General features: G+C 43.3%; 1 protein-coding gene and 1 long non-coding RNA gene across 7 annotated transcripts in view; one reads left to right on the top strand and one right to left on the bottom strand.

Annotated features, from left to right (window-relative positions):
* The window catches only part of LOC308593963, a 223,796-nt gene that overhangs the window by 20,372 nt on the left and 176,443 nt on the right, over window positions 1-26,981 (bottom strand). The window lies entirely within an intron of this gene.
* Window positions 1-26,981, top strand: part of KIAA0319 — a 31,397-nt gene that overhangs the window by 1,294 nt on the left and 3,122 nt on the right. For 3 of the 6 annotated variants that reach the window (XM_081206207.1, XM_081206206.1, XM_081206208.1), the window contains exons 2-20: window positions 3,220-3,384; window positions 8,218-8,966; window positions 10,037-10,229; window positions 11,176-11,274; window positions 12,309-12,406; window positions 13,382-13,469; window positions 14,560-14,652; window positions 14,757-14,889; window positions 16,703-16,931; window positions 17,761-17,884; window positions 18,905-19,037; window positions 19,885-20,033; window positions 20,859-21,010; window positions 21,700-21,838; window positions 22,987-23,146; window positions 24,990-25,132; window positions 25,258-25,380; window positions 25,518-25,608; window positions 26,518-26,609. In XM_081206207.1, the coding sequence (XP_081062333.1) occupies window positions 3,330-3,384; window positions 8,218-8,966; window positions 10,037-10,229; window positions 11,176-11,274; window positions 12,309-12,406; window positions 13,382-13,469; window positions 14,560-14,652; window positions 14,757-14,889; window positions 16,703-16,931; window positions 17,761-17,884; window positions 18,905-19,037; window positions 19,885-20,033; window positions 20,859-21,010; window positions 21,700-21,838; window positions 22,987-23,146; window positions 24,990-25,132; window positions 25,258-25,380; window positions 25,518-25,608; window positions 26,518-26,609 (3,043 nt within the window). In that variant the 5' untranslated portion in view covers window positions 3,220-3,329. Of the gene's footprint in view, window positions 1-3,219; window positions 3,385-5,713; window positions 5,846-8,217; window positions 8,967-10,036; window positions 10,230-11,175; window positions 11,275-12,308; window positions 12,407-13,381; window positions 13,470-14,559; window positions 14,653-14,756; window positions 14,890-16,702; window positions 16,932-17,760; window positions 17,885-18,904; window positions 19,038-19,884; window positions 20,034-20,858; window positions 21,011-21,699; window positions 21,839-22,986; window positions 23,147-24,989; window positions 25,133-25,257; window positions 25,381-25,517; window positions 25,609-26,517; window positions 26,610-26,981 lie in introns of those variants that run through there. The other 3 variants (XM_081206210.1, XM_081206209.1, XM_081206211.1) reach the window with 2 other exon arrangements.

The raw sequence follows: 26,981 nt of genomic DNA, 5'->3' as shown, positions 1-26,981 counted from the left end.
AGCGAAACATAACGTGCATGTTTACTTGGGACAGCTGCATGCGCCGGTGACACTTAATGGATTGCTAGGACTAAATGGTTCCCACGAGCAATACTTAATTTTTTATTTTGTTTTGCATTGCTCATGTTTGAAATTGAAATGACAAAATAGACGTGCCTGGCGAAAATGTGTTTTAAATTTTAAAATGGATCTTTTCCAGTGTCCATAACACACCCAACAGCTCTCGCAAGTGTTGCCCCCAGAGACTACAAAGCATTATTTTGCCTGAAGCAGGAGTTCCTATCCCTGCCGTCTGTACATATAGGTGGTCATGTTTATAAAGCAGGGAACATCTTCCTGTTAGCCTCCCAATGCCCCCTAAGCACCGGCAGGAACCACGGAATGCCTCGCAGTTCCTTCTTCACTTAAAAATTAAAAAGGTAAAATTGCATGTTTTTCAGTCTACCAGACATCTGGTAACAGAGGGGGAATGTGCCATCCTTCCAACATCACTAGGTCCATCTAGGCCCAATAGCCAGCCTACAAATTTGGCAGGAGCATACCAAAAAAGTAGGGGGGCAGTTTATTCTTATGTACACATTAATGTTTTACTTGTATTAATGAAGGCTATATTAACAATGATCATGATAATAATTGCTGGTACCTGTGCAGGCCCTGCAGCCATGTCAGGCCAGGCTGGAGGTGAACTATTTCTAGGTGTGCCAGAACGCAAAAGGAAGATGTCCTGCTGACCTGACCTTCATTCTTCACCTCATTGTTCTTCGTTGCCTTCCTTGGCAGTCTGTTTTACTGTTGAACAGCAAATGTTCTTCCTGACGTGGTTTGCAGGCTCCTTCTCATCCAGGCACTGACTAGGCCCAAACCTGCTTAGCTTCAGCAAAGATTGTTGCATCAATGTGCCTTCAAACCACACCCTTGGTCTAGATTTTGTTGTGGTCCAGCATTGCTTAGGGTGAAATAAGCATAAATCTCCTTTAGATCAATGGAGTTAAGGGTTAATTAAGCTTTCCCTGAATACAGAGATCTTTAAACCCCAGGAGTAGCTTTATAAGCTCTGGCTATTTTATATCGACAACTGTTAAGTGCTTTTCTCAAGAAGAGACATGCGTAGCGCGGTCATTAAGAGAGAATGATCTTCATGGCTTGGCAATTTCAAGTTGCTTTCACACACACACACACACACACACACACACACACACACACACCCTTAAGAAAAATACATGGACTTTTATCAGGAAATAAGCAACCAGCGTACGTTTTCACTGTAATGTAGTTTTTGTAAATATGGAAAAGACTGGTTCCTGTTGTCCTCAGAAACAATGAGTTAAGATGGGATTTTACTGTTTCTCCTCACTTGGAACTTCTTGCTAAGTGTGTATCAAATTTGGAGTCAACTCCTCCAAAACGGGTATAACAAAAACATTCAAATAAATAAAAGTGCTACCAATGGATTTTGGCAATTTTTGTGTCTTGGGGTTCCTATTAATGGTGTCTGACCTTTGATCAGCTGTCTGTTACTACACAGATTAAGATACCCTTGGAAAGGCATTTAAAACTGGATGGCTTCAGAAGCGTAGGTTATTTCAAACCAGGTCTATTTCTATTGGCCTCGTGTGTCACAATATAGCATAAATTTCCTTTTAATAATGGCATTTTAATATCTTGCTGCAGCAATTACACTGCTCATTGGCTGCTAGCATGATTGGTTCTTGAAACTGTATAACCTTTCAAAACCTCTCGTCTTTAGAGCTCCCTCGCTATTCAAGGCAACTTCAGTACTGTAATTGTTAACACAGGCATTTGACTAGGCAGCTGTCATATCTGCTTAATTATTCAGTCGCAAAATGACCTTTTAAATGAAGCATCTCCCCACCCCCAGTTATTTAGCAACTGAGAATTTGGTGCATATCTTATCAACATTTAGCTGAGTGGCTTGATGGCTGTTATTACCCTCTACCCAAAATAAAAGCTATCAGGGTTATTTGCTAGCTGTGCTTTCCGTCGTCATGCTTGCACATCACGATAAGACAGAGTTGCTGGCTTTATCATGATTTATTCTGAAAGAGCGGCACGCTTCTTCAAAAGAAACAAACCAAGTTGGCTTCCCATGGTTCTGAACCTGAAATCATGAGGTTTCTCTTTTTTTAAAAAAATGATATTTATTAAAGTTTCAAAAAAGGTTACAAAAATAAGAGAAAGAAAAGGGAAAAAAAGAAAAAATACAAAATACAGAAAAATAAAAACACTTAAAAACAAATCAATCTTTCCATGTCTTGTCTTTCATTTACTTGTTTCCCTGACCTCCTCACAGCTCCCTTTTTTGTATTCCAGTTCAATTAGTTAATTCAGCAAATCCTTTCCCTCTTTGTTTTTATCCTAACCCTTTAACTTAATATATTGTAACTTTGGATTCTCACCTGTTAAACCATTTTTACATACTCCTTTGTAACATTGCTGCTAAAACCACTTAACTTCATTCTGACATCATTCTAACATTCATTAATTTTGCAGTATTTCTGTAAATAGTCTTTAAATTTCTTCCAATCTTCTTCCACTGACTCAAATCATGGGGTTTCTCTTTAACCAACCAGCATTGTCAGCCAGCCTTAATCATGGTAGTGAGTTGTTGTTGTTGCTGTTGCTGTTAGTCTTACAAATCTTGGCTTGATAGGAACATGGTGGCTGGTAGGACGGAAGGAAGGGAGCCCAGCAGTAGGTGGCGCCAGAGCAAATGACAGTTGCAGCCAGCTAATACTCAGCTTCTACACAACCTCCTCCCTGCTGGGTTCTGCAAGGGCAACGGTGTCACTAAGGAGGAGGAGGAAGATGGCAGACAGTTCTACTCCTGAACTAATGTTAAGAAGCTAGGGAAGTGAGGGGGAGGGTGGGGTTTGGCTGAGAACAGAATGAGGTTGGTGGGGCAGTGCTCCATTTGCCCAAATTGTCCACCTTCCCCTGGGTAGGGAGCAACTAAGTAAGATCCCAGATTTGCATGCTGCATCAAGCCAAGTTAATTGTGGCTCCCTGGTTTCTTTCTCTCATTCCCAACAGGGGAAGAAGAGAGTGGGAGTTGTCAGTTTCACAGTAAACCATGGTCAGGCAGCATTTTTTCCTCGCCTTTTCTGTTTTTTGTCACTGCGATGAGGTAATGTTTGCACACAATTATTTGCTTGCTAATTAATGTTCATCACAACATCCCCCCCCTTTGCTCCCCTGCAGGCTCCCAGCTGGATATTGGACAGAATTGGCAGAAACGAAGGTTTTTTTTAAATGCAAAGTCTTCAAATTGCTCCCTGAAACTGAGGTTGATATTGCCTGCTTAAGGAAGAATGGCTCTTGCACTAGAACTAGGAACCCTGTGCTTACTCTTGGGAATTCTAACAGGTAGGGCAAGACTCTTCGTACTCATGCTGTATAAATATAATAAACCATTATTTTGCTTTTGAGGCCTGGAGAGAGAATAAAGGTCTGCACACAACCCAGGTTCTCCACTGTGCACGGAACCTCAAAATAATTTCTGGTTGCCAAAGACTCCCAAATGGCTTATGAAGATTGTGATAGCAGTAATAAAAGTATCTTAGTGTCTTAGCACCAGCTGGAGAGTCTAAATGGATGTTCACCGTACAGCATAGACAGGTCACAGTTGCTTGAGCAGTTCAGTCCATACCGCACAGTAAACCATGGTCTGAACCAAGGGTCATTGCTTGTTTTGCTCCCAACAAACATTTGGTAAGCCAAGAGGTTTTTTGTACAATCAAGCATTATTTAAATTTTATGAAATGAATAAATTAATATGAACAAATATTTGCTTCACAGCATTGCTCGTTTGTGGCCAAACAACCCATGGCTTCTTGGTTCAGACACAGCATTAAGTCAAATGTTGTGGTTTTCTGCTCTCTCTCACTTGTGCAGAGGAGTGAAGCATTCACAGGAAACCATTAACTTTGGTTTACCATGATGTGGGCATGCTATCATTGTAAACACTAAGCTGCCTAATTTCTATTTCTTTTAAACCCTTTACAGACCATTTGTGCAGATTGCTGTTGAGGTTTTCCTTTTTTCAGAGTTTTATTTTTATTTGACTCTTTATTTTCCTTGCTCTCGTTTTGCCCCCCCCCCAACTGCTAAATCTGCATCTAGAAACAGTGCTCTACTCTTCCTGAAGCAAATGATTTCCCCCTCCCCTCCAAAGGCTTGCCGTGTGTCAGAGAAGAGGAGGCTGCTGGGCACATCAGTAACATGAAAGTAACCCAGAGATAGAATTAAATCCTATTTATTATGTACAGGAGCTTAAAATCACATATAGCTTAACACTGGAGCCTTGGATGAATTTCTGACTTTTGCTTGGTGAAAGATTTTCATAAGCCCTGCCAAATGTTGCCAGAGTTAGTTAAGCCTTTTTCAGTATGTGGTTAAAAAAATTCTTCCCTCGCCCACACCAGAAGTATAAATGGTCTAAACCACAGAGCCTAGGCCTTGCTGATCAGAAGGTCGGCGGTTCGAATCCCTGCAATGGGGTGAGCTCTCATTGTTCGGTCCCGGCTCCTGCCCACCTAGCAGTTCAAAAGTACATCAAAGTGCAAATAGATAAATAGGTACCACTCCAGCGGGAAGGTAAACGGTGTTTCCGTGCGCTGCTCTGGTTTGCCAGAAGCTATCTGTGGACAAATGCCGGCTCCCTTGGCCTATAGAGTGAGATGAGCGTGCAACCCCAGAGTCGTCCGCGACTAGACCTAACGGTCAGGGATACCTTTACCTTTACCTTTTAGCACCTCTTATGAGGTACCACTTTAGCAGGGCTTGTCATCTGGGCAGCTCAGGGCCTCCCCACACACTGCCTAGGCTTGCCCCCCTCCCCAGGAGATCACTTTGGTGCTGTTAACTTCACCCCGGAGGTGCACTGAAATCTTCAGTATGTTGCTGACGTTTTCCTTTGTGATTGTGGGCCTGTGAACCATCCCAGCACCTCTCATATTCTGGGAGCTGTTAATTAGACTTGCAATGTTGATGTCGTGAATGCTCAGTTAAAGTGTTCCTTAGTTTTCTGCTTCCATTCAGTAATCCATTTATTTTATTTTAAATTTATGTGTCTTATTCCTAATACTCTGTCATCTACGTCAGTGATCATCAGCAATTTTCCACCATCAGTTAGTCCTAGACCATTCCCTGGGCTCCATGAAAATTGTTTCTTACACTTGTGTTAGCAAGGCTGTCATTTTGCATTTATATAGTTGCTGCAGCTTCACGGACCAAATAATGTAGCTTGGCAATGCAATTCTATATGCCCCTAGTCAGAAGTAAACCCTGCTGAGTTTATTGGGGCTTGCCCCATAAAGTGTGCATAGAATTTCAGCCTTGACCACTGAAGTAAAGGCACAGGAAGGTATAGATTTAAAATTTCAGCAAAGTTACAGAACGCTGTCATTACACTGTGAGAATTTTTCTGACGCCTTCGCTTTAGCTTCAATCCTATTACATGCTTACCTCTGAGTAAGCCTCACTGAATTCAGGGTTCACTTTTTGAGTAGACATAGTTTGGCTTGCCCTGTTACTTTTGTTTGTCATGTGCCTTCTATACTGTTTCCCCCCCTGTTTTTAAAAAATGGCTTTTATTTTTTCTAGTGTAGGACACCTTGAGGCCATTTGGTGATAGGGCAAGATATAAATACCTTAGATAAATAATACCGAACAGATTGTCCATGCTTTCCATACCATCTGTAAAGCTGAAGCCGATTTGACTCACATGGTTGTTAAGGGAATAGACTGGTGCATGTGTCCTGTTTCCGACATCTTGCTTTCATCCAGTTGTCTCCACCCACAAGGCCTAGAAAACTGCCATTTAAAGGTAATTACAGCTGAGACCTAGATAGATGCATTTAAGTTCATAGTAACAGAACCAAGCCCAATGCGTATTTTGGATAGAGAGGCCACTTGTATGTGGCTCAAAAAGATTCGGCGGAAGACACTTTTTAATAGATATCTGTTCACTTGCTGCACATGTATTGAAATGGGCGAAGGCTGTGGGGCTGTGTCAGATGTTCTGCTGACTCACTGACAATGAAATTAAAGTGACTGTGTAAAAATCATGGCTTTTGCCGTTACGTTTTTATTTTAAGACCGGGATATTAGAGATGCCCCCCTTGCTTGGCTACCTGCTGTTGGAGGCAGGATGAAGGGTTTGATGGATCTTTAGTCTGATGTGACAGGTCTCTTGTACATTCACCGTTAAGAAACTAATGGGATGAACTTAGCTAGGAGGTGGAGAATGTTTTTTTTTAAAAATAAAAATAAAAATAATAACAATAATATAGATAGATAGATAGATAGATAGATAGATAGATAGATAGATAGATAGGATAAGTGAATTTGACAGCATGAGTTTTGGCTCCTAAATGACCAGCAAACATATAAGTCGTATATGGATTACACCACCACTTCTGCAAGCCAGTTTACACCATGTTGTTCATACAGTTAAACTTATGCTGTCCCTCCCAAGAATATAGCGGAGTCAGAGATGATAGGCTGAAGTGGCTTGTGCAGTGCTCAGCTCCCGGCTTCCTTATAGTCCTTATTCATACAGTTTTGCATCTTTAGCCTTTGCATTATCCATCCACTCACTTCAGACTTCCACTGTTTTCGGTTTGAACTACTGTCCCATCTACATGCATGCATGAGCAGCATGGGCGTAGCCAGGATTTTTATTGGAGGGGGCAGGACTTTTGTTAGGGGGGCCAGAACCGATGTGATTGGTCAGTTAGTTAAGTATTTCTGTTGTTTTACTTGATCTAAGGGGGGCAGCTGCCCCTCGCTGACCCCCTTGGCTATGCCCATGATGAACAGAGTGAAATCCACCTCCTTGCTGGTGACAGCAGTGGGTTTTTGTGTGTGTGTGTGAATGAAAACAACCACATCTCAAGCCATACCTGCAAGGCCAACTGTGAGAGTCTGTCCCCTCATAATCCTCACCTGGCTGGGAACGTTAGCAGTGATTGGCTGGAAAGGACCTTCCAATGGGCCCCATCTGTGTGGTTCTTTCATTGAGTTCCTTCATGCCCATGTGGCGTGGGATTGCAACATAAAATGCTGTAGGTGCATATTGGCAGGGCTTGAGATGCCTTATGCGATTTGATTCTGAGGAAGAGCTCAGCAGCAAAAATAATAACTGACAAATAATAATTGGGGGACGGACGGACTGGGGGGGGAATCAAGGTCTTAAAACCGTTGCATCATTTACTATTAATTAATCATTTGTGTACTGTCTGAATTGGTTCTTCATCTGGATCCCAGAAATGCAGTAGTTTGCTTAAAGCAGAGGATGGATCTTTGCCTTGTAGAAGTGCCTAACTCTGATTCCCTGCAAACCAGATGCTCTCTTTTTTAGTGACTCAGCAGGCTGCGTTGCCTAGTAAGCGATGCCAAAGTAAGTGTGCTACCCCTATTTCAGTGGCAGCTTAAAAAAACCCAAAGACCTTTCATTTTACCTCTCTCCAAAATAAGTGAGATGGATGCAGTGATATGTCAAAAATATGAGGAGCAGAATTCCCCGTCTTCAGGCTCTAGTTGGAAAACCATCTTTTGCTCTCTGCTGGACAAGAGCTGTGATTTATCCCCCCCCCCCCCTTCTTAGGCTAGTTTGGAAGGAAGGTGCAGTCAAAGAAGGGATCTGATTCTTGTTACTTTTAATTGAGTTTTTAATTCGAGTGACAATTCAAGTGATCCCTTGTTGATAAAGTGACTATTCTCTAGGTAAAGGGTAAAGGGACCCCTGACCATTAGGTCCAGTCATGGCCGACTCTGGGGTTGCGGTGCTCATCTCACTTTATTGGCCAAGGGAGCCGACGTACAGCTTCTGGGTCATGTGGCCAGCATGACTAAGCGGCTTCTGGCGAACCAGAGCAGTGCACAGAAACGCTGTTTACCTTCCCGCCAGAGCGGTACCTATTGATCTACTTGCACTTTGATGTGCTTTTGAACTGCTAGGTTGGCAGGAGCTGGGACCGAGCAACGGGAGCTCACCCCGCCACGGGGTTTCGAACCGCTGACCTTCTGATTGGCAAGTCCTAGGCTCTGTGGTTTAACCCACAGTGCCACTCTCTAGGCTACATTAAATCAATATAAATTAATGAAGCTTTTTTTTATTTTTATGAGAATGCATTGTAAGGGGAAGGACTTTTCAGCGCTCCTGCTCTCCTGTGATATGAGTACCTATCCTTTCAGGGTGTTTCTGCGAACAGTGCAGAGAAGGCGCCAAGTATTCGGACGCAATAATATCTCCTAATTTAGAAACCATGAAGATTATGCGGGTCCCCCATGCTGTGTCGGTGTCAGACTGCACGGCAGCCTGTTGTGATATTTCCGACTGTGACTTGTCCTGGATGTTTGAACGGCACTGCTACATCGTCAGTTGCCAACGTAAAGGGAATTGCAAGCCCAAGAAGATGGAGAAGGTGAAGTCCTCTTTGACTTTTGTGCTAAGGCCTCCCCAGAGGCCCTCTGCACCGCTGGGGTACGGGCAGGGGCCATCAAAGGTCCTCCACCCAATGGCGCTGCAGGGCGACCCCTCAGACGAAGTCAGCAGCCTGAAGGAGCTGTCCTTCCTCAGTCGGGAGGAGAGCCCAGACTACCCAGATGAATATGGAGATACGGAGCAGAACCCCTTTCGGCTGAGCCTCAAGCCTGAAGAGAAGGAGGATGTGAACTATGCTGACTGGAGTTTGTTGGTGGCAACTGAGAATGGCTTCAATTCTTCAGGGCTGGGTGATGGAGACAAACATGTTGACCTGGTCAGAAGTGAAGAGGAGAGAGGTCCTTTGGAGACTCCTACAGGTGCAAATGAATCCAAGGGAAATCATGTCACCGAACGTCCTGGAGAGTTGCCAGAGATCATGTTGGGCATGATGGAGAAATCTGCAAATGAATTAGGTTTTCAACCGCCTGATGAAACCAACAGCACCTGGCAGGAAGAGGTATGTTACCAGTATTTCATTTTTTGAAATAGCATTGGAGTAACATGTTGTTGTTTAGTCATTTAGTCGTGTCCGACTCTTCGTGACCCCATGGACCAGAGCATGCCAGGCACTCCTGTCTTCCACTGCCTCCCACAGTTTGGTCAAACTCATGCTGGTAGCTTCGAGAACACTGTCCAACCATCTCGTCCTCTGTTGTCCCCTTCTCCTTGTGCCCTCAATCTTTCCCAACATAGAAATCTGCAAATAAAATACAGTTTGGTTTGCCACCAAACTAGATTTTTTTCTGGATTCTTTGGTGAGAGCCCGTGCCTGTTAAGATGGAACAAAATTGATAAAAGGCTTGCACTGCTGGTGGAATTTTGGCCTAATCTTTGTTTGGGGCAGTTAAATTCTTGCTCATGTAACCGGGAGTTGATTTTAAGAAACAGCCCTTAGTTAATGTGGAAAATTAGCAGTAGTTTTTGTTGTTTGTGAAAGCTGAAAAGCCTAGATTAGTGCTGATTAATCCAAGATTAATTTAGGAAAGCCTAGATTAATTTAAATACACTTCCTCCCCCCCCCCACTTGCGTTGCATATCTTATGGGCAACTCAGACAAATAAGATTTCATTGTGCTAGTTGTACAGAAGGACAGGAAATTTCTGTTGCCTGGATTTAATAAGCATTTTGCTTTGTGTGCTGTCATATCTCACATTACTGTTGGTCTCCTATATAGCTATGAGGGTGCCAGGTGATGTACTGCTTTCACTGCTTGTAGAGGGAATTATTTTGCAGAATTTGCATGGGTGTGTGTTTATCTCCAGCGGTCCCATCCTGTTTTTTTGTTCAGTTTTCATAGCAGAGCTGGAAAAATCCCAGTCATCTACTTTCCCAGGTACTTAAATATTTGATGCTGGGACTTGGGAATGTACAATGTTTCTCATCCCATATGTCACTGGTAAATGCGATTGATTTTAGCTGTAACATAATTTTGCACTTTTACTTCTAATACAGTGTTTACGATGTGTGTCATAATGTGAGAGGGGAAATATACACAATAATTATATATCCCTGCAATTCATCTTGTAGGTTCTAACAACTTCCCATAATCCTTCTTCATCAGACACCCTGGGGTTTCTCTCCACCACCGCAACACGAACTCAGACATCAGACCTGCGAAATCTTTTGCAGGATGATGCCACACCCCTTCCCACCGGCGCTGTTTTCACCCAAGCTACTGCCACAGATCAAGTATTGTTGCCCACTTCTGCCTCCAAAGATGGTAATGTAAATTCTTCTGAGAATAAGGCTGCAATCCTAACTGCGCTTATCTGGGAGTAAACCCCACTGAATTCAATAGGAGTTACCGTACTTTTCTGTGTTGCAACACGCCCCAATGTATACACGCCCTCTTTTTAGGACTCCAAATTGAGAAAATGGGGGGAAATTGCCCAGACTTGTTGAGCTTTTTTTTGGGGGGGGGTGCTGAAAATCACTCACCCACAGAACACAGAACCAACACAGCCGATCACACGCACATCAACGAAGCGACCAATCGTCTGATCACTCACCGACAGCAAACGCCAATCACCCACCCAATTGCCACAGCAGCCAATATCCTGTAGAACTTGACACAACAATCAATCACCCACCAAAACACCGCTGACAATCTCCGGCTCATGGCAGCCACCAATCGCCCATCCAACCTCATCACTATCCATGTATAAGACGACCCCACTTTTTATGCTTAATTTTTCAAGAAAACAACATAGTCTTATACATGGAAAAATACGGTACTTCTGAGTGGATGTATTTAGGACTGCACTGAAATTAGAAGTGCTAACTTCTCAAACTGCTGCTTGAATCAGGCTTGTAATAAGCTACTTAGCTGCTTGCATGTGGTGAGGAAGAGAAGAATCTTTTAAAGCAGGGAGAAATCCTCATGCTGAATAAACTATCTGCTTAATGCTTCATCAAATGAAATGCATTATTATTATTATTCTTTTATTATTAAGTTTCAGCTTCAGAGGGAATATTCATCAAGTCTTGTTGAGAAAACAACTGTCCCAAACCATTATTATTAATATTCTTAGAATCATAGAACTGTAGAGTTACAGTTGCATGCTTTACCGACTGAGCTATCCCAGCTGTTTCAGCAATAGAAAATTCTTGCCATGTTTTCCCAAATACATTGTTTTAAAATAACTTTTTAAAAAAATTATACGCAGTAAAGGAACTCCTGGTGTCGGCTGGAGATAATCTACAAGTAACTTTACCAGAAAATGATGTTGAATTGCATGCGTTTGTAGTCACGCCATTCCTTTCAGGTGAGTTCTTGATGCAAGTGGGATGGAGGAGAAAGGCACTAAGTTGCTTGTCTTATGCTAGAAACCATGTAGAGACTATCGACAAAAATCTGAATAAACTATTGTTTGCCCAAACCAGTTTCCTTCCACATTCATTTGAAATGGAAAACTATAGTTTCTTGCAAAGTGAAACCCCTTATTTCTTCCTCTTGCAAATGAAGGGCTGGTACATGCGTGTGAATTCGAGCATGGTTCACTTGCTTTGTTTAAGCTGGGCCAATTATTCTCTCGTAAGATTCTAAATTATTCAGATATTAAATATGCAAAGTCAGTAAATGTATGCAAAATAGGGAAATCTGCATGAACGTTGTTGGCTGGCGCAGCTAATGCTGAGTATCAACTTTGTGTTTGGCACCAACTTTTAAATGCAAAAAAGGTGAATAAGGTTTAATAGCTTCATGTAAGCTCAGGGAGAACAAATGAGGGAAGTAAGGATAGAAGATTTTTCAGAGACAAAGTCATTTTAAACTGATGGGAACAGTTAGATTATTGCACAGTATAAAAGTCAGAAATTCTACGAGTAATTCACACATATTAGATGGCTTATGTGGTGTGGCCATTCATACTGATTATGTATAAAAACTTCGCTTGTTAATCAGTTTGGCTAGTTCAATTTTTAGGAAATAGGGACAGTAGACAGTGATCCTGCATGCACCACAATTCTCCCATAACTGGGCCCCAGTTCAGATACTAATGCAATCTTCACATGATGTAGGATTGCCATTTGTTTTCTTCATTTCCCTGCACCCCATGCTGATGTTCATTTGTGCGGAGGACTTGCTCATGCAATTTCTACCCTTCCTAGTAGAAGGGAAAATAAATCATGTGAGCAGACAACCACTGTAAAATGTTCCGCTTATACCTTAAGCGGTGGAAGGCAGTGGGGGCTTACGTTTCTCCACCCCATGAAAGCTCGGCAAACATCAGAGCCAGGATCAGGTCTCTCTTCCAAAGAAGAACCATAGCCAGTTGCTGTGCTGCTTCCTCCTTTTCAGAATCGGCCTATAGTTATGAGTGGAGCTCGATGAGTCACCCCGATGGTTACAGTGGTGAAATGGAGGGCAAGCACACGCCAACGCTGAAACTTTCTCAAGTAAGTGGGCTGCTCCTTAGGGAGACTTGACTCGTGTTTACCGCAGGGTGTGGCAAAATGCACACTCAGCTACGGTGGGTAATGGCTTTAGAGATGCTTTGCTGTAAGGCAGTCACGTCAGTTACAAGTTGCCGTTGTCAATGGGCCTATTTCTCTCCAGATTAGGGTGGTGTTCCTGGTGGCTGGCACCAAGTGAGATTCCTGAAAATATACCTGTTGGCACCTAAATAACTTGGTGCTGTTCTAGCCCTGGTGTCAGGAGCCAGAGTTAGGAGTAGGTCTGTAATAAAACACCTGGTGACTGTGAAGTTAGCTCTTTATTCAAAGAAACCAAAACAGTGCAGGCCTAGTGATCCTGTCAACGCTGCCCAGTAGGTCTTGCACCAATGTGGCAGTTGCAAGCACCAAAGGTCTTCACACTGCTAAGACTCCTTCCCTGGTTCCTTCCCCTTGTCTCTCTTTTCTCTGCCCTCTTCATTTCTTTGCGTGTTCTGGGAGAGGAGCTGGTCACAGCAGAAGGGGGAGATTCCCTGGCTTCTTCAGCAGCCTGCCTCGTCTCTGTCTCCTGGCCTGCCTCCTCTCCTGCTTCTGATTCTAGATTGCTCTCTGCCCCAGCCTCTTCCTGCTCACTAAACCCTGTCGCCTGAGCAACTCTTATACGTAGGCAGTTCAGGAATATGGTAGACTATCTTACTGAATGCACTTCCAGTCTCTGCAAGATTTTCTTGTTTCTACTCAGCTCATACCTGGTGCTACCTGTATATATATTACATTTTCTGGGAGGCACAGCTGCAATGTTCTGAGTTCCTCCCCACCACCCCTAAGTCGTTCTGGGTGGCAGCAGAGATGCTTCTTCATGATGATAATTAAGCTCTGGGTTTGATGCACACTCAGACTTCTTGCATTTTTTGTTATATTGTGCCATGTGAACTCCTATGTGTTACGGGAGAGACATTAAAAAACCCTCTGTTACAGCTGCCAGTAGGTGCCTATGTCTTCAAAGTGACTGTTTCTGCTGAAAATGCATTTGGAGAAGGATTTGTCAATGTCACTGTCCAACCAGGTAAATCAGTTTTTCAGACAGTTAAAACTAATATCCTCCTCTCGCCATACCTGCATGCCAGTTTGATGAATGGTACTTTTAATCAGTTCTGAATTTCATCAGAGAGTGAACAGCTGTAAAAGTTTTACATTTTTATATCACATTTGTGTAACATTCCTGCTTTGCCTTTAGAGGGAACCACAGGATAGTAAATATTCAAGTGCATCCAGCCTTGTAATTTCTTGCTCTTCTGATTTTATTTGTGGGGCAGCTACCCTAGATGAGCACTTGATTTGCACATTCCATGTTAGTGTCTCCCCCTCCCCTCTTCTTGCCGCATGTTCAGGATCTACAGTACAGCATTTTGGGGCAAGAAGGTGGAAATGGGACTCAAGTTGCCCATGTAAATAGTTTTGTATTGAGTGCTGGGTATGACTTGCCCGCTTGCATGGGCCTTTAGGTTTCTGCACCCATCTCCCTCCCTTCATTTTGGACCCATTTATTATAAAATATGATGAGGTACAGATGTATGTAAACCTCTGTTGTGGTGTACTTCAGATATCCAACAGAATGGGATATTGAAATATTTCTTATTCCATGTTTATCTGACATTTCCTCTAAGGTGTTTGTGGTGGCATACCTGGTTATCCATGTCCTCATTTGATCTTTAGTCACAACAACCTTGCGAGTTAGAGTTAGGCTAGGGGACTGTGACTGGTCCAAGGCCCACCCTGTCATCTTCCTGACTGAATTGGGGGAATTGGACTTTGGTCTTTTCCACCTTAAGAACTTAAGAAGCCTGGGATTTGGGTTTTTTGTTGTTGTTGTCCCCTGTAACCGCAAGCCAGGCACAATTTATCCAGTTTGGGATTGTACCAGAAGGTGGCTTTTCTAAATCATAATTTACAAGGATCGTTTTTTCTATTGGTTATCACTTTAAATCTTTTTTTTTTTAACCTACTGCTTTTATATTAACTGTTTAATCCTGTTCAGCAACTAGTGAATGCTTTTTGGCTGTGGAATAAGCACAAAGCTATCTCAGGCTGATCGAGTTGTGCAGGATGGCCTTATTTAATTAAGCACGGGGTTTCTGTTTCTCCCCTTCCCGCAGCTGTCAGAATAAATCAGCCGCCTGTTGCTATCGTATCTCCAAAAGCCCAGGAAATTTCTTTCCCTACAACTTCTGCTTCCATTGATGGGAATCGTAAGTACCAGGCAGCAACTGTGGGTTTGCAGTGTAATTAGAATTGCTCACAGGGATACCAGCTTATTAATTTATGATTCCGCGGCATTTCCCTTCCAACACAGAAAGTACTGATGATACTGAAATAGCCAGTTACCACTGGGAAGAAATTGAAGGTCCCCCTAGAGAAAAGAAGGCATCGGCTGATACACCAGTTTTACATCTGTCTGACCTCGTGCCTGGCAATTACACTTTCAGGTGAGAGGCCTACATTTTTGCGTTTGGCTCCTCAGACCACAACTCGGGGATGGACAAGTCAGAGGAAAAGGCAACCAAAGTTATTTGTTTAAGTTAGTTAGTTAGTATAATGCCTTCACCCGAAGATCACAAGGTGGTTCCCAACATAAAAATAGAAAACAAGAACACAAAATGCATAATAATAAAGAACAAACCAATAATCCCCCTCCCACAAACACATTTAAAAGGCCATAGAATGTTAATCAGCCAAAGGCGTGGTTACAGAGAAAAGTTTTGGTCTGGCCCATAAATATATGTAATGAAGGTGCCAGGCGGGTCTCCCTGGGGAGAGCATTCCGCAAATGGGGAGCCACCGCAGAAAAGGCCTGTTCTCGGGTTTCCACCCTCCGGACCTCTCATGGAGGAGGCACATGAGGAAGGGCCTCAGAGGATGATCACAGGGTCTGGGTTGGTTCCTATGGGGAGAGGCGGTCCTTGAGGTATTGCAGTCCTGAGCCATAATGATCAAGGGGGTGGTGTGACCTCCCCCTATGAGGAAAGGTTGCAGCATTTGAGACTTTTTAGTTTAGAGAAAACATAAAAGGTAATAAGATCGAAGTCGGTAAGGTTATACATGATACGGAGAAAGTGGAAAGTATTATGTACTGAAGTTCTCACCCTGGGCCAGCAGGGGGATACTGTAGATAGTTATGCAAATAAGGGGTCGAAAGTGATGTTCAGTGATTGGATAGTTTTAGTAAATTGTTACAGTTACATTATACTGGAGCTCTATATAAGCAGGCTGACTGAACCCTTCAGTTCAGTTCTGTCCTGGCCTGTGAATAAACAAGAGCTGTTTGAAGAATCGCTGTGTCGTCTGATATGTTCACCCACAACTTAACAGAAAGAGAGAAGTTACTTCTCCTCTCATGACCCTAAAACTTGTGGACACCCAACAAAGCTGAATATTGGAAGATTTCAGGACGGATGGAAGGAAAGTACTTCATCGCACAGTCCGTGTTTAAACTATGGAACCTGCTTCCACAGAAGGCAGCGAGAGGATTGGATAAATTCATGGAGGAGAGGGCTATTGATGGCTACTAGCCATGATGACTGGTTCTGAATACCAGTTGCTGGAAACCACAGGAAGGGAGAGTCTTGTTCTTGTTGGGCTCGAATCCTGCTTGTTGGTTTCCTACAGGCAACTGTTCAGCCACTGTGAGAACAGGATGCTGTACTAGATGGGCTATTGGCCTGATCCAATGGACCTTTCCTATGCCTGACATCGTATATTACCTCAGACATGGAAAAGGTGGGTGTGGTTTGCCTCCAGCCTGGCAGGCCGATCTTGAAGGCCTAATGGACCTAGGGTTGCCATATTTCAAAAAGTGAAACTCTGAACACAATACTTGTTAGGCTTTTTTTGGCAAAGTTGTTGAGCCCCCCCCCCCCCAACGAAGAAGTTCTTGAGCTATTTTTAAGGAAATTCACCAAAATCTAGACTTCCTACATGGGTTGTCATACGTCTGTATTTTCCCGGATATTTCAGTCTCTGGAGGATCAGCAGAGAACATCAGCAGATTCTTGGATATGGGAGGGGTGAAATCTCAATTTCACCAATTTCCTCCCGGACACTGGTTTTGACTGATGTATTCCAGCTATGTCCGGGAAATTCCAGACTTATGGCCACCCTAGATGGACCGAATTAGGTCCATGGTCTCTGGATTCTGCACTCCTGAGGTAGAAGGAATCAGTGCATCTGAATTTTGAGAATGGGAGAAAGCACACATTCAATATCATTAATTATTCACATATCGTTTCTCTTCCTTTTTAGGTTAACAGTGATTGACTCCAGTGGAGCAGCTAACTCTACAGAAGCCTCACTGAGGGTCCATAAAAAAGTGGATTTCCCTCCTGTTGCCAATGCAGGGCCAAATCAGGAAATCAGTTTGCCTTGCAACTCCGTCACAGTGAATGGAAATCAGAGCAGTGATGATTATGAGATAGTCAGCTATGAGTGGTCCCTGAGCCCGAAAAGTCGAGGCAAAGTGGTAGCAATGCAGGTAAATGGAGATCGTCTTGTCTCATTTAATAATATCCACACACACACACCCCGCCCCCGAATCCAGTAGCTTTCAGATCAGGAGTTTTGTGGTGCTTAGTGAAAACAGGCAAAAGAAGCCTGGTTGCACTTTGTATTGTGCAGGAAATGGTGAACATTACCTTGAATCACTTAGTCTCTTCTATTTTTGCCCTGGCTAGGAAGACACTTGGACACTATACTTAGAGTGGACCCTGTAAAATATTGCATGGGGCTTTAAAAATTAGTCATTTCAGTGGGTCTGCTGCGACCAAGTCTGGATCCGACCATCTGTGTTTAGGCAAACCATTGCAAAGGAGCAATAGTAAGTTTTGGACATGGTGACCACACTTAATGTCACAGATGTTGAACTGGTGCGTTCGAAGTTCTGCAGAATATTGTAAGCCTATTCAGGTGGTTGTGAAATATTTGTAAAATATTTCTGTATAATGCAGAGGTTTGCACCCTTTTTGGGTCCACTTGACCAACTACATTCTTTCTGTGTCATCCCTGTGGAGCTCAGGAGCCCAGTTATGTCACCCCTTGCCTGCAGAGCTGGCAGCCCCTCACCCCTTTTTGAACCCTCCCTTGAGTTTTCCCTCAGCCTCCTCTCCTCTCCCCTCTCCTTGGAAAGAGGGACGGAGGCTAGTGTTCTTGCGGCACCCCTGACCATCATTCAAGGCACCCCAGTGTGCCACGGCACACTGGTTGAAAACCACTGGTATAATGATTTGTTTCGATAATAGAAAGCTTTGTACTATTAATATTTGCCTCATTATTTCCCGATTTTCCTCCCACACCTCATTACCCAGGGGGTGAGGAGTCCCTACCTCCAGTTATCGTCAATGCAAGAAGGCGAATACACGTTTCAGCTGACTGTTACTGATTCTGCTGAACAGCAGTCTACAGCTGAAGTCACGGTGATTGTCCGGCCCGGTAGGCAGATTTATAGTATATTTGACTTAACAGAACATCCTTCAGCTGGTTGGCTGTTGAACCTCTATGTACATGAGCTAACAAATCTAAACCTGACCTTTCATAGTAAGTGGGAGGAGGAGGAGGAAAGACTGCTTGCCGGCCAGGCAGCCTCCATTATTTAGGAATGTGCTGAGCACAGAGGCCAGGCAATAATAGGAGCTGAACGCACAAATGCCCCACCCACTCCATAGGGCTGAAGTGCTTTGTCAGTTAGCATGATATTTTTTTTTAGGCTAAACCTAGTTCATACTGGCATTCAACATCTGCAATACGTTGCCCGAGTATTGCTGTTGCTGATTCATATATCGTTGAGTAACCCATGGAAAACCCATAAGACTGCAGCTTTGCCATCAAAGGTTGCTTCCAAGTAGTGGCATGGCAGATGAAAGGATTGAGCCTTGCGACTGCTTTTTCTGGGCCACCAGGAGAAGGTTGCTTGTCCCTTCTGGAACACATGGCCGCCAGGCCAATTTCTGTCCTTGGTGTGAAATAGAACTTGAACCCTCTAGTACTGTTCACAGCAGATTACTGTGAGGATGTTAGAATTCCTGCTCCATGATTGCAGTCATGGGATTTTTGTCTATCACATGACGGTATATGTTTTGACTCCACAGAGTGGGAAGTGACGGAGACAGGATGTTTGTGTTACTGTGGTCCGTGAAGTGGGACTATTGTCCTTTGTTCTTTCTCTTTGCTGTCTGATGCTAGAGAGAGAGGGAGCCATGTTGCAGTGCTCCGTGTGTGTTTACTCCTCTGTTTACTAGGAGAGGGCACACTTGATACTTAGGCATGCTCTTTGCATTGCTTTCTCATCCAAGACACAGGGCGAGAGGTGGATTAAATGATATTCCAAGTCACTCCTGGTACCGCTTTCATACAATAGCCCTTTAATGCTTGGAGGAGAGGATAACCCTTGTCAGTTACAGACTAGAAAACACAGGCTGTATTTTGAGCATTTTTTGCTTTGTTTCACTACAGAAAAGAATAGCCCCCCAACAGCCGTGGCTGGGCCAGATAAGGAGTTGACGTTCCCTGTCCAGAGCACCGTTCTTGATGGAAGCATGAGCACTGATGACTTAGGCATTGTTTACTATCACTGGGAGAATATCAGGTATTTTGTAAGAGTGGAGGAACGTATCTGGTGGGGCCAAACTAGTGTCTCCTACCACGTTACACAGAAGGAACTTAAAAGCTTGGGGTGGATTGGAGCCATTTAGGCTTACTGCTAGTTTCTGCATAAACCAAACAAAATCCCAAGTTTATATACATCAGTATTGTTCATGCCAAATACTGTTTTGTTTATTTTGTAAAATGCTAATAATTGTCCACTATTTTTGCTGCATTCACATAGCCAGAGGAAGAATGTGGTAGATTAATGAGAACTTTCATAATTTAGTTGAAGATGAATGTACTTTTCTCAGGGATTGCCATTTGATCTCAGAGGCATCCCTGTACATATCACAAATATCACAAAGTCACTCAGATTTCTGAACTGAGTTTTGAGGCCTCTTAGGTAAAGTTTCTGGCTGAATCTGAAAAACCTGCAAGCCTTGGCCTTTTTAAAACCGCCATCCATTATGTAAGTTTGCAAGGAGGCTTGCAAGTGAATTTCAGGCCCTCAAGTGAATATCAGTTTAAATAAGTAAAATGCCAACTTCTACCTGCTACAGATGGAATGTTGACACTGTTTAAACCCCTCTGACGAGCTAACTTGAAGAAGCCAAATGATTTGCATTTCTCACCAGTTTCAGTAGCTAGTGTGGAAAGTTGCTATTGGCTCTTATTACTCTTATTCAGCATGAAAAAGTATTCTCTTGAAGCTTCAAAAATGTTCATGCCAACACCCCTAGAACTTGCTCCATTTACTAAAATAGCACTTTTTGTTTAAACTGAGTTGACTCTGGTTCCTAGGTTATGCCTTCCTCTTCCTCTTCCTTTTTCTTTTTGCTCTGTTGCAGTGGGCCAACCTCTGTGCAAATGGAAGACACTGATAGCGCAGTTGCAACCGTCACAGGCCTGCACGTTGGAACCTACCATTTCAGACTGACCGTCAAAGACAGCCAAGGACTAAGCAGCACAGCCACAATCTCTGTGACTGTCAAGGAGGGTAAGGCTCACTGCCCCATTCACATTTGATTGGAGGTTTATAGGCTCCTCTCCCAACAAGGAAGTTGAGCTCACAACAAGAAACAGAGCATTTGAAAACAACATAGAGCAGTTCCGTGAATATCACAATTTAGTCCTATGAAAAATATTTCAGTGTGGAGCCCTGCTAAGTTCTGAGAGTCTTCTTCATCTGAGCAAGGCATTTAGGATACTATACCAGGCAGAGGGCCTTCTTGGTGGTGGCGCCCGCCCTGTGGAACGCCCTCCCATCAGATGTCAAGGAAATAAACAACTACAGTGGTACCTCGGGTTAGGAACTTAATTTGTTCTAGAGGTCCGTTCTTAACCTGAAACTGTTCCTAACCTGAGGTACCACTTTAGCTAATGGGGGCTGCCGCTGCGCCACCGGAGCATGATTTCTGTTCTCATCCTGAAGCAAAGTTCTTAACCTGAGGTACTATTTCTGGGTTAGCGGAGTCTGTAACCTGAATCGTCTGTAGCGTCTGTAACCTGAGGTACCACTGTATCTGACTTAGAAGACATCTGAAGGCAGCCCTGCTTAGGGAAGTTTTTAATGTTTGATCCCCCCCCCCCTGTTTTTAATCTGTTGGGAGCTGCCCAGAGTGCCTGAGGAAACCCAGTCGGATGGGCGGGGTATAAATATGTTGTTGTTGTTGTTGTTGTTGTTGTTGTTGTTGTTGTTGTTGTTGTTGTTGTTGTTGTTGTTGTTACTACTACTACTACTATTATTTCCATTCCTATTCTTTTATTTCCTGCTCAACTCTTCAAAACAAAGCTCTTCCTCTCTTACAATTTTATTGTTTAGAAATCAACCGCCCACCCCAGGCTCACGCAGGGGGCAAGCACATCCTCGTTCTGCCCAATAACTCCATTGCTTTGGATGGTTCGCAATCTACTGATGACCAAGGGATTGTGTCTTACCTCTGGATTCGGGATGGCCAGAGCCCAGCAGCTGGGGTAAGTATTTTAATAATTTAATGAAGCCAAATTGAATGTATTATTTAAAAAAAATAATCCAAATCCAAACACCGTACTCTTTGCTTGCATTGCTGCCATGTAACAGTATGGTCCACTGGATCCAAATTGGACTTGCATGGAGCAGCCTTGGGCAAGTTGATCCGAGTCTCAGCTTTGCAGTCTTAAAATAGGAGTAGAAGAAACCAAACCCATGGGTTTGAAGATGCACTCTTTGGCTGTAGGAAGGGTGGGAGAGATGTTGGCAGCCTCCACCGCCCATCATCCCCAGCCATTGCAGTCAATGCTCATAGATGGTAGGAGCTACAGTCTAACAACACGTGAAAAGCCACAGGCTCCCAACCCCTGACCTTACAGTTGTACCTCGGGTTAGGAACTTAATTTGTTCTGGAGGTCCATTCTTAACCTGAAACTGTTCTTAACCTGAGGTACCACTTTAGCTAATTGGGCCTCCTGCTGCCGCCACGCGATTTCTGTTCTCTTCCTGAAGCAAAGTTCTCTTCCTGAAGTGTCTGTAACCTGAAGCATCTGTAACCCAAGGTACCACTGTACTTTATTAACATGGCTGTTCTAGGCCAATTTGTGGTGGGTAGTTGTAAAATCTCGGGCAAATTTTATCTTGCCTTTGAGTGAATATTAATCTGAAGCAGTGTTGACTTCTCCTTTTGCAGGATGTGATACACGGCTCAGATCATGAGGCCATCCTGCAGCTGACCAATCTCGTAGAAGGGAGTTATTCTTTTCACTTGAAAGTCACCGATGGCAAAGGGGAGTCAGACATCGACATGGCTACTGTAGAAGTGCGGCCTGGTAGGAGGACGTTTATAGCATCTTGTCCCTCCCAGATCTGTCCTCTTCTCCTATAAGCAGCGCACAGCAAAGATCTTGACAGGCCAGGTGACCCATTCACATGCGAAACCTTGGCTCGGTAGCTCAGTGGCAGATTTCCCATTGATGCTAAAAAGTTGTTGTGGTTTGATTCCATTGCAGTTCAAGGTAGGGGCCTAAAGCAGATATGATGTGCAGTCCTTTCAGAAGTTTTGATTCATTTCCTGGATTCTCCAGTCATGGGTGGAGTGACAATACTGCTTGAAACCCACTTTGCAAGAGGTAGCTCTATAGGCAGCTTATAGATCAAATCAAGGCCTTCAAACCTGTCCCACTCTGCAGCCAAAACTTTGTTTCCTCCTCTCATTGCCATAGCTAGCACACTTCTCAGTGCTTCCATGGTGTCTCTCTGATCCTTACCACCATGTTTTCCTCATGAGAGCATACATGCAATAAAGGACCCTGATGAGGTGGCCATCATTTTGAACCAAATTCTACCCTATGTTGTGGCTAGATGAAAGCTTCTATTTGTTGGTTAGCTGCTTTTAATGAAGTTGCATCCTGACATGCTAATAGTGTGCAAGTAGAAAAGAGAAGTACAATGTCAATGTAAGCCTGGCCTCATGGAGACCCTCCTTGTTTTGCCTGCTCAGCAAACCTTTGAAAAAGTGGCCTCAGATTCCATAAGCAATTACATGGATTACTTCTCATGTTGTGTTCTCACATACCTGCAAATACTGATTTGGATAGTCATGATGCCTTTCATTTTATTATCTTGCTGGTCCCTTGTTTTCTGGGTTTTTGGTACTCCATTTCCTTTCTGCTCTTCTGCTTAGCTGCTAAATTTTGCTAACCTTTATAAATTAATCCACCTGCATTTTCTGATGGCATGGATGACAAATCGGAGGGAAATGGGGAATAACATAGTTCCCTCTGAAATTCATGTGCTGCATTTGAGAATATAACTTTGCATTCAGCACATGATAAATATCTGCTTGGAACCTGCATGTCCCCTGTTTGTTATTGCCGACTGGAATTTGTAGTAAATACTAATTTTGAAACCTCACATCCACATGTCAAGGCAACATTTGCCATGCTCCAAATGAAAAACATTATTTTTGCATTCACAGATCCTAAGAAAAATGGACTTGTGGAACTGATCTTGCAAGTTGGAGTTGGCCAGCTGACTGAACAACAGAAAGACACGCTTGTGCGGCAGCTAGCAATGCTCCTGAACGTCTTGGATTCTGATATTAAAGTTCAGAAGATACACGCTTATTCTGATATCAGGTACAGAGATACCAAAAATAGATACAGTATAACCCAAAATACTACAGACCAATAAGCTTCTTTTCAATGGCAAGCAATATGTGTTTGTTTATTCGTTTAGTCGTGTCCGACTCTTCGTGACCCCATGGACCAGAGCACGCCAGGCACTTCTGTCCTCCACTGCCTCCCACAGTTTGATCAAACTCATGCTGGTAGCTTCAATATGTAGAGCAATATGTAGAGCAGGTATAAAAAATTTGGGCTGACTTGCTGACATGAGCAGGGATGCGAGAAGGTATAATTTTCCATTCCGCTGTGTATTTTTCACATGCAGCACTGTCCCATTGCAGTTCATCTTCTGCCAAAAACAACGCTATCCAACTCACTGTAATTACATAAGTTACATTGTTGTTACGTTATGAAAATAACTTCATAGGAATGCTGCAGAACAATTGACAACAGGCGTGCTCAGAGACCTGCACTGGCTCCTGGTTTGCTAATGGGCCAAGTTCAAGGTGCCACTATTAGCATATAAAGCCCTTAACAACTTAGGACCAGTTTGCCCACAAGACTGCCTTTCCCCACATGTGCCCACTTGACCACTTCGATCGGTGGAATATGCACTACTGCAGATGTACATAATACTTGCAACAAGCAAGTTGCAAGAACTTGATTGTTTTAGTGTGGCAGCACCTGCACTTTGGATCTCCCTGCCTACTGAGACCAAGCAGGCACCTTCACTGAACTGTTTTCGGCACTTGCTAAAAACATTCTTGTTTAGGCAAGGCTCCTCGGATGTCCAGAAAGTCAAGGTAATTTTAATCTGTTTCAGTATTTTAGCTTCTGTTTGCTTTTAAGTATGGTTGCGAGTTGTTCTCGATTTTATTGTTTTATCTTTTCATAAACTGCTTTGAGGGCTCCCTGCCCCCAGTCAAGTGGTGTATAAATTTTACAAAATAAAATTATTCCACCCCATTCATTTCCGTGCACAGGAAACACAATGCAAAGGGTGGAGGGATGTCTCAATTATGTATTGTTTGCACACTGAGAGCAACAACAGTGAATACTGACTGGATTTGCTGTATTGATTTCTATTCCAGAAATGGGACTAAGCAAACATTGGCAATTCCCACTCTTGTTCTTCTTTTCATTTCAATTCTCTGACATCTCTCGCATCTAGTGACCTTAGTCTAACACTGAGCAAACCATATTTGCCCTTAAAGTTTACCAAGTCAAGATAATAAGTTGATAGGTCACAGTGAGAACAGAATGCTGGACTATATGGTCTTTGGCCCTCATCCAGCAGGGATGTTTTTATGTTATTATTTTTTTAAAAAAAATTAACATGCGTGAATGCTTTGGGATATGTAAACACCATTGTTCTGTGGCTAAAACTTGAGAAGGTTGCCCATTTTGTAGCAGATGCATGCTGTGTTACGGCCTGTTCAATCACGTGTAATTTCAAACAGCAGCCGATGTCTGCGTTTCCAATTGAGAAATAAAATTAAAATCACCATCTCTCCCTGTCGCACAATCAGGGTCTGACTTGCATGGGGAGCCTGTGTGTGTGTGTGTGTGTGTGTGCGTGTGCGTGTGCGCTCAGGAGACTCTTTGCTTCAGAAGTTTGCCCTTGAGCACATAGAGGGCTGTAAAAATGGGGAAGGCACTGGGTTGAACTGGGCAGGGCTTGGCAGCACCATTTGTCCTTGTGACTGCCATTGCATGAATGAACCAAATCCCGGAATAGGGGTTGTGCAAAGGCCAAATCAAACAGTCTGATTGTGGCAATATTTCTTAAATTGAAAAGCCAGCCCATTTGAATGCTATAGTCTGGTTATTTACAATATATACATCCTCTCTTCAGCACAGCTGTTGTGTTCTATGTTCAGAATGGCCATCCTTTTAAAGTGATGAAGGCAGCAGATGTTGCACAGATGCTACGCTTGCAGCTCTTGAAGGAGAAGCCGGACTTCTTGCTTTTTAAAGTGCTTCGCGTTGACACGGCTGGTATGTAGTATTCGCGTTATGCTGCAGAACAATACCAAAGTCCAATGCGATAATAATAATAATAATAATAATAATAATAATAATAATAATAATAATAATAATTTTGATGGTTTTTGCTGCTATAGGTTGCCTCTTAAAGTGCTCCGGACATGGACATTGCGACCCTATCACGAAGCGCTGCATTTGCTATCAGCTGTGGATGGAAAATTTGATACAGAGGTATCTTAACAGTGGAGAGAGTAATTGCGGTGAGTTGAGAGGAAACGGGTGAAGTGTTTCAGGCAGGGACGCTGAATAGAGTAGATCTGTGATGTTGCCATATTGAATGCATAAGTGCATTAATGGTTCCTCTAATAACTTTGAACATTCTACTTCCACCTTCTAGAGTGGAGTATACTTTATGTAACGGCATCAGCTTTCATTTTGATTGTGCTGATGGCGGGGTTCGTTTGGCTCTGCATCTGCTGTTGCAAAAGGTAAATGATTTCTAATGAAGCTCAATATGAACATCCCTTAGTTCTATAGTCACTGAAATAGATTAGAAGCCTCGTTTGTACTCAGAAGCATCTACTGATAGGTTTGGGAGAATATTTGCCCTTTAACCACCCTGTGAGTTTGGCAAGTGGCTAATGGGAATTAAGGGGTGTCCAATTAATCTAAGGTGATGCAACCATAAGAGATATGTGGCTGCCCATAGCACAATGGTGTAGACGCAGTTCCCATGTAATAAACTATCTGTGTGAATAACCACCTGTACAGGTCGAAAACAGTTTTTCAACCATGCCTGTATAACGCCTTTGGTTTTGGTTGCTTGTAAGCTGGCTTCTCCACGTGGAGCTCCACCAAGGGGTCATGTCTGTGGGTGGCTACACTGTTGAAGGGGCCCCCAGTATGACAGCACTAATGATGCTGAAATGAGGAGGCAGCATCGGGGTGGGGAACCCTTTCAGACTAAGAGTCACGTTCCCTTCCAGTCAACCTTCTGAGGGAAGGTGGGAACATGGCAGAGGCGGGTAGGCAAGAGGCAGAAATGGGTTGAGCAACGAAAGTCCATGTTTTCTATTCCCACACACTCACTCATCCCTCTCTATTCTCCATCCAGGTGAACAAGAAGCAGGATCAGAGTTCAAGGAAATATTCTAGTCAGGCATAAACACTCAAGCAGGGTACCAAAAAATAAAATAAAATAGTGAGGGGTGTGTCCTAGAGTGGGGTATGGCTGGGGAGTGGGTATGGCCTAGGAAGAATCATGAGGCCTAGTATTTCATCCTTGGTTTACATAATATCCTTTGTGCTTGGGGTGGTTCCTAAGAAAATATCACCTGCGAGGGGGGGGGAATGGGTACTTGGTTTCCCAGCTTTAAGTGGAATATTTCATCTTTTAGCAGAAAGAGGACTAAAATAAGAAAGAAAACAAAATACACAATTTTGGATAATATAGATGATCAGGAGAGAATGGAGCTCAGGCCTAAATACGGTATGTTTCTTTCCCCCTTTCCCCCTCCATGTCTTCCAACCTTTGCTACAATTCGTATGTGACTTTCTGTTTCTTGTGCTATTAATACAGACTTTTCTTTCGCATGCATCTGGCGCTTTCACATTTTAAGGCAGGATAACATCTGATGGAGCGGGCTGTCTCCAATAAAAGTCCCGGCCATGTTAAATCTCCCAAGTTGCAATAGCACTTGCATTTCCCTGCCAAGGAACCAAAAAAAACACCATGTATTTATTTTCAATTATTTCTGACACACCTTTCTGCAACAAAAGCATGCTGTTTCCTTTTGTTTGGATTCTGCTGCAACTGAAGTTAACCTGAACTGGTTGTGGTTCAGGCCAATAAATATTACCG

This window comes from Podarcis bocagei (assembly GCF_964188305.1).
Source record: "Podarcis bocagei genome assembly, chromosome: 8".
Lineage (NCBI taxonomy): Eukaryota > Metazoa > Chordata > Lepidosauria > Squamata > Lacertidae > Podarcis > Podarcis bocagei.
The sequence above is the reverse complement of the archived record's forward strand: the minus strand, read 5'-3'. Positions and strand labels throughout refer to the sequence as shown.